At 43.7% G+C, this 7,500-nt stretch overlaps 1 protein-coding gene across 12 annotated transcripts in view; it reads left to right on the top strand.

The window, feature by feature from the left end:
- LOC135093364 (cubilin-like) overlaps positions 1-7,500 on the top strand; it is a 204,816-nt gene that overhangs the window by 129,904 nt on the left and 67,412 nt on the right. For all 12 annotated transcript variants that reach the window (XM_063992666.1, XM_063992642.1, XM_063992676.1 and 9 more), the window contains one exon: positions 7,458-7,500. This exon is cut by the window's right edge and continues 250 nt beyond it. In XM_063992666.1, the coding sequence (XP_063848736.1) occupies positions 7,474-7,500 (27 nt within the window). In that variant the 5' untranslated portion in view covers positions 7,458-7,473. The remainder of the gene's footprint in view (positions 1-7,457) is intronic.

The raw sequence follows: 7,500 nt of genomic DNA, 5'->3' as shown, positions 1-7,500 counted from the left end.
CTGCTGCCCTTTCCGAAACCTTCGCCCTAAACTGCATCCTTTTCCCTTCGACCTTCACTGTAATATTTTCGTGGACGGTGGAGACTCACACTGACGGCTGATAAAATGAATAAAAATATGAACCAGTGAATATTTTTTTTTGCGTAATTGCGAGGTATTACTTTGTTGTGATTGCCAAAGGAGCTGAGTGGCGGAGGTTAGTGAAGGCCTTTATCATGCTGCGGGATCATAATGCCTGACGCTAATAATGGTAATGAGTTTGTCAGATTATCATAAGATTATATTTTGTCATAACAGGATAATGAACCTCTTTCTCTTAGCTTACTTGTCTAAAATCTTATTATTTTATTTTGTTATTATGGAGAACGTTCATCTAAGCTTCTCTGTGGAGCTGTGGGGTGTGAGCTGGGGATCTGAGTCTCGTAGGATGTAGACAGTAATGGCATGAGAGGTGTGGCTAGAAGGCTATGGAGTTGTGGGCTGAGGGCTGTGAACAGGGGATCTGTGGGCTATGGAATTGTGTGCTAGGGTGAAATAACTAACGGTTAGGAGTTATTTTGTGGAGTTGTGAGCTGTGGACTGAGGTGCTGTGAGCTGTGGTGTAGGAGCTGAGGGTCTGTGAGTCAGGAGCTCTGGGGAGTGTGGGTTGGGAGTTGACACTCGCGGGAGCCGTTTGGAGGTCATGTTTGCCGTCTATATCAATGAACTCACCGACCTAGTTTGGGCAGATTTAGAGTCCTGGCTGCTGTCCAAACCTTGCCTTACCTCACCTCGTCCACACTTCCAGGGCTCTTCACTTAATTAGTACTCCTGGAAAACTCTAAGCGAGATAACAAGGGCAGCCACAGTGAAGCGAATCACGTAATTGGCGACTCAGGCAAGAGCACAGGAGATGGAGAAGAGTGCCTTGGCATCGCTCCTCATGACCTCCAACATTCGCGTTCCCTCCTATCCTTATCTTTATGACCCAGCATCCCTCTCTTCGCCTGCCAGACAGAGTAGAGTGAGTTCTTTCCCTGCCAATAGCCCTGTGTGTGTGTGTGTGTGTGTGTGTGTGTGTGTGTGTGTGTGTGTGTGTGTTGTGTGTGTGTGTGTGTGTGTGTCCTGAACTAGGTCACGGTCACCAGGCCAGCAGAGCAATGCGGCAGAAGGCCCAGGAAGGTGGTGTCCAGATATCGAGACTAACAGTGGAATCAGAAATAAACTGGAGCTGCTGCGAGGAATAATAAGCTGGTATATGAAGTTGATTAGTTGTGTGATGGGTTCAATTAGGCAAGATGAATTATTATATATGCGATTTAGTTCCATGGTGTGCATGAAAGCGGCAATATAAACATAAGGACAAGAGAGAATGGGAACGCAAAGTGAATAAATGGGAAACCAGAGAAAGAAAAAATCTACTTAACCGAAGGAAAAAAAGAGAGAGAGAGAGAGAGAGAGAGAGAGAGAGAGAGAGAGAGAGAGAGAGAGAGAGAGAGAGAGAGAGAGAGAGAGAGAGAGAGAGAGAGAGAGAAAGCGCAAACGTATGTGTGTGTCATTAAAGTTCCAGGACTGGTGTCCTAAAAGATGAATTTCAAACCCAAGCCACAAACCACCATATTTCCCCTTCAAAGTAATCCTTCTGGAGTATACAACTGCGCTCCCAACCCTCTACAGTCACTAATCTTTTTCTTACGTGCTTTTAAAATCATGTCCTCTGTTGCAGGTCGTTTAACAATGAGCGCTGAACAGCGAACAAACTTGAAGTTTTTGGTGCAGTTGGGGAAAACGCCGTCAGAAGCACTGGGTATGCTGCAAAAAGTGTACGGGGATGAGACAATGTCACGCTCACGTGTTTTTGAGTGGTGCAAGAGGTTCAAAGAGGGCCGGGAGGACGTGGAAGATGACCCCAGGAGTGGAAGACCCTCAACGAGCAGGAATGAGGCCAATGTTGAGCGTGTCAAGCAGATGGTGCGTGACGATCGTCGGTTGACTGTTCGAAAGATCGCAGATGAGCTTGGCATGAACCACAACAGCGTGTGGAAGATTATCACTGAAGATCTGGGCATGCGGAAAGTCTGTGCGAAGATGGTGCCGAGACTCCTGAACGATGACCAGAAGGGACGACGCATGCAGGTGTGTCAGGACATCCTCGAGCGTCTGGAAACTGAACCAGACTTGCTCAGGAGAGTCATCACCGGCGATGAGTCCTGGGTATTTGAGTACGACCCGGAGACCAAACGCCAGAGCCTTCAATGGAAGAGTCCGGCGTCGCCACGGCCGAAGAAAGCAAGGCAGTCCAGGTCCAGCTTCTAGGTCATGTTGATCGCTTTCTTCGATGTGAGGGGCATCGTCCACTGCGAGTTCTTGCCACAGGGCCAGACAGTCAACCAACATGTGTACAAAGAAGTACTGCGGCGTCTGCTTCGTGCAGTGCGCGAGAAGAGGCGGGAGTTGTGGCAGGGCAACTCGTGGCTGCTTCACCACGACAATGCGCCTGCTCACAATGCCCTGAGCATCAGAGAGTTCTTGGCCAAGAAGAACATCGCCGTGCTGGAGCAACCGCCCTACTCACCTGACCTCGCTCCGTGCGACTTCTTCCTCTTCCCCAAGCTCAAGGAGGTCATGAAGGGGACCCGTTTTGATGATGCGGACGACATCAAAAAAGGCCGTGACGACGGAGCTGAGGAGCATCCCGCAAGAATCCTTCCAGCAGTGCATGCAAGCCTGGCAGAGAAGGATGGACAAGTGCATGCGGTGCCAGGGGGATTACTTCGAAGGAGATAACCTATAGTTTGTAGCCTGGATGTGAAATAAAACTTGTGTGGCACCAGTCCTGGAACTTTAATGACACACCTCGTATGATTGAAACGTCCTACAAAGTGTTGACCTGCAGGCACACGACTAATAACAGTAATGATTGAAACGTCCTACAAAGTGTTGACCTGCAGGCACACGACTAATAACAGTAATGATGAAGCGCGGCGGCAGCACACACTCGACAGTGACGGGGATGGTGGAGAGAAAACCAGAACGTGTTGAGGAAAATTAAACCTGAGGCACGTATTGATGTTGTGTGTGTGGTGACGCTGGTGGGTAGAGAGGCAGCTTTTTTTTTTATTCTTCTTTTTCTTTGTCATGTTTCGAAGAGTATGCTCAAACGAAAAAAAAAAAAAAAAAACAACAACTCAGTTAACCCCCCAAAAAAAGTTAAAAGAAAAGAAATATAGATAAATGTATAGATAAATAAACAAATAAACAAATAAGTGAACTAAATAAAAGTTGACCAATTGTGAATACATAACACTGATATATATATATACGAGTATATATATATATATATATATATATATATATATATATATATATATATATATATATATATATATATATATATATATATATATATATATATATATATATATATATATATATATATATATATATATATATATATATATGTTTTTTTTTTTTTTTTTATGTAGAAAGGATACTGCCCAAGGGCAACAAAAATTTAATAAAAAAAATGTCCACTGAAATGCCAGTCCCATAAAAGGGACAAAGCAGTGGTCAAAAATTGGTGGATAAGTGTCTTGAAACCTCCCTCTTGAAGGAATTCAAGTCGTGGGAAGGTGGAAATACAGAAGCAGGCAGGGAGTTCCAGAATTTACCAGAGAAAGGGATGAATGACTGAGAATACTGGTTAACTCTTGCGTTAGAGAAGTGGACAGAATAGGGGTGAGAGGAAGAAGAAAGTCTTGTGCAGCGAGGCCGCGGAAGGAGGGGAGGCATGCAGTTAGCAAGATCAGAAGAGCAGTTAGCATAAAAATAGCGGTAGAAGACAGCTAGATATGCAACATTGCGGCGGTGAGAGAGAGGCTGAAGACAGTCAGTTAGAGGAGAGGAGTTGATGAGACGAAAAGCTTTTGATTCCACCCTGTCTAGAAGAGCAGTATGAGTGGAATCCCCCCAGACATGTGAAGCATACTCCATACATGGACGGATAAGGCCCTTGTACAGAGTTAGCAGCTGGGGGGGTGAGAAAAACTGGCGGAGACGTCTCAGAACACCTAACTTCATAGAAGCTGTTTTAGCTAGAGATGAGATGTGAAGTTTCCAGTTCAGATTATAAGTAAAGGACAGACCGAGGATGTTCAGTGTAGAAGAGGGGGACAGTTGAGTGTCATTGAAGAAGAGGGGATAGTTGTCTGGAAGGTTGTGTCGAGTTGATAGATGGAGGAATTGAGTTTTTGAGGCATTGAACAATACCAAGTTTGCTCTGCCCTAATCAGAAATTTTAGAAAGATCAGAAGTCAGGCGTTCTGTGGCTTCCCTGCGTGATATGTTTACCTCCTGAAGGATTGGATGTCTATGAAAAGACGTGAAAAAGTGCAGGGTGGTATCATCAGCGTAGGAGTGGATAGGACAAGAAGTTTGGTTTAGAAGATCATTAATGAATAATAAGAAGAGAGTGGGTGACAGGACAGAACCCTGAGGAACACCACTGTTAATAGATTTAGAAGAATAGTGACCGTCTACCACAGCAGCAATAGAACGGTCAGAAAGGAAACTTGAGATGAAGTTACAGAGAGAAGGATAGAAACCGTAGGAGGGTAGTTTGGAAATCAAAGCTTTGTGCCAGACTCTATCAAAGGCTTTTGATATGCCCAAGGCAACAGCAAAAGTTTCACCAAAAATCTCTAAAAGAGGATGACCAAGACTCAGTAAGGAAAGCCAGAAGATCACCAGTAGAGCGGCCTTGACGGAACCCATACTGGCGATCAGATAGAAGGTTGTGAAGTGATAGATGTTTAAGAATCTTCCTGTTGAGGATAGATTCAAAAACTTTAGATAGGCAGGAAATTAAAGCAATAGGACGGTAGTTTGAGGGATTAGAGCGGTCACCCTTTTTAGGAACAGGTTGAATGTAGGCAAGAAGGAAAGGTAGATGTTGACAGACAGAGCTGAAAGAGTTTGACTAGGCAAGGTGCAAGCACGGAGGCACAGTTTCGGAGAACAATAGGAGGGACCCCATCAGGTCCATAAGCCTTCCGAGGGTTTAGGCCAGCGAGGGCATGGAAAACATCATTGCGAAGAATTTTAATAGGTGGCATGAAGTAGTCAGAGGGTGGAGGAGAGGGAGGAACAAGACCAGGATCGTCCAAGGTAGAGTTTTTAGCAAAGGTCTGAGCAAAGAGTTCAGCTTTAGAAATAGATGTGATAGCAGTGGTGCCATCTGGTTGAAGTAGAGGAGGGAAAGAAGAAGAAGCAAAGTTATTGGAGATATTTTTGGCTAGATGCCAGAAATCACGACGGGAGTTAGATCTTGAAAGGTTTTGACATTTTCTGTTAATGAAGGAGTTTTTGGCTAGTTGGAGAACAGACTTGGCATGGTTCCGGGCAGAAATATAAAGTGCATGAGATTCTGGTGATGGAAGGCTTAAGTACCTTTTGTGGGCCACCTCTCTATCATGTATAGCACGAGAACAAGCTGTGTTAAACCAAGGTTTAGAAGGTTTAGGACGAGAAAAAGAGTGAGGAATGTACGCCTCCATGCCAGACACTATCACCTCTGTTATGCGCTCAGCACACAAAGACGGGTCTCTGACACGGAAGCAGTAGTCATTCCAAGGAAAATCAGCAAAATACTTCCTCAGGTCCCCCCAACTAGCAGAGGCAAAACGCCAGAGGCACCTTCGCTTAGGGGGATCCTGAGGAGGGATTGGAGTGATAGGACAAGATAAAGATATGAGATTGTGATCGGAGAAGCCCAACGGAGAAGAAAGGGTGACAGCATAAGCAGAAGGATTAGAGGTCAGGAAAAGGTCAAGAATGTTGGGCGTATCTCCAAGACGGTCAAGAATACGAGTAGGGTGTTGCACCAATTGCAACACCCTACTCCTTCGCTTAGGGGGATCCTGAGGAAGGATTGGAGTGATAGGACAAGATAAAGATATGAGATTGTGATCGGAGGAGCCCAACGGAGAAGAAAGGGTGACAGCATAAGCAGAAGGATTAGAGGTCAGGAAAAGGTCAAGAGTGTTGGGCGTATCTCCAAGACGGTCAGGAATACGAGTAGGGTGTTGCACCAATTGCTCTAGGTCATGGAGGATAGCAAAGTTGTTGGCTAGTTCACCAGGATGGTCAGTAAAGGGAGAGGAAAGCCAAAGCTGGTGGTGAACATTGAAGTCTCCAAGAATGGAGATCTCTGCAAAAGGGAAGAGGGTCAGAATGTGCTCCACTTTGGAAGTTAAGTAGTCAAAGAATTTCTTATAGTCAGAGGAGTTAGGAGAGAGGTATACAGCACAGATAAATTTAGTATGAGAGTGACTCTGTAGTCGTAGCCAGATGGTGGAAAACTCGGATGATTCAAGAGCGTGGGGACGAGAGCAGGTGAAGTCATTGCGCACATAAACGCAGCATCCAGCTTTGGATCGAAAATGAGGATAGAGAAAGTAGGAGGGAACAGAAAAGGGGCTACTGTCAGTTGCCTCAGACACCTGAGTTTCAGTGAGGAAAAGATGTGGTTTAGAAGAGGAGAGGTGGTGTTCTACAGATTGAAAATTAGATCTTAGACCGCGAATGTTGCAGAAGTTAATGAAGAAAAAGTTGAGGGCGGGTGTCAAGACACTTAGGGTCGTCGACAGAAAGGCAGTCCGACCTGGGGACATTTATGGTCCCTTCCCCAGATGGGGACTCCGAGGCTGGTGTAGGAGTCGCCATGATGATTTTTAAAATTTTTGGGTGAAGGGTGTGTGTGTTATTAGGTGCTTGTAGTTTTGTGAGGAGGAAGAGAGTTGTCTTTAGAGGGCAGGCTGTGACTGCCCCCTTGTGTTGTGAGACACAAAGGGAAACGTTCAGTGAGGTCACAGCTGGGTTTAATGATAAGTTCACAGCACCCCCTGAACAGTGCTTTAGACCTCACTGGGAGTAATTATCGTTTCGGCAGGTGTCTACTGCCTCCTCCTTAAATATACATGAATACGTTGCTTTCCTTTTTCTTTGTTTCTTCTTCTTCTTCTTCTTCTTCTTCTAATAATAATAATGATAATAATAATAATAATATTAATGATAATAATAATAATAATAATAATAATAACAATAATAATAATAATAATAATAATAATAATAATAATAATAAAAATAATAATAATAATTTTTATTATTATTATTATTATTATCATTATCATTATTATTATTATTATTATTATTATTGTTGTTATTTTTATTATTATTATTATTATTATTATTATTATTATTATTATTATTATTATTATTATTATTATTATAAAATTTTTTTTAGTAATAGTAGTAGTAATAGTAGTGGTAGTAGTAGTAGTAGTAATAGTAGTAGTAGTAGTAGTAGTAGTAGTAGTAGTACTAGTAGTAGTATTTTCATTATTGCTGTCAGTATTATTACTATTATCATCAGCATTACCACCACCACCACCATTACCAGCGTCACGTCTCCCCGGCAGGTGTCGCGGCTCCGTGATGGCAGGCGATGCAGGGCCCTCATCC

This window comes from Scylla paramamosain, chromosome 3 (assembly GCF_035594125.1).
Source record: "Scylla paramamosain isolate STU-SP2022 chromosome 3, ASM3559412v1, whole genome shotgun sequence".
In the NCBI taxonomy this organism is placed as follows: Eukaryota; Metazoa; Arthropoda; class Malacostraca; order Decapoda; family Portunidae; genus Scylla; species Scylla paramamosain.
The sequence above is the reverse complement of the archived record's forward strand: the minus strand, read 5'-3'. Positions and strand labels throughout refer to the sequence as shown.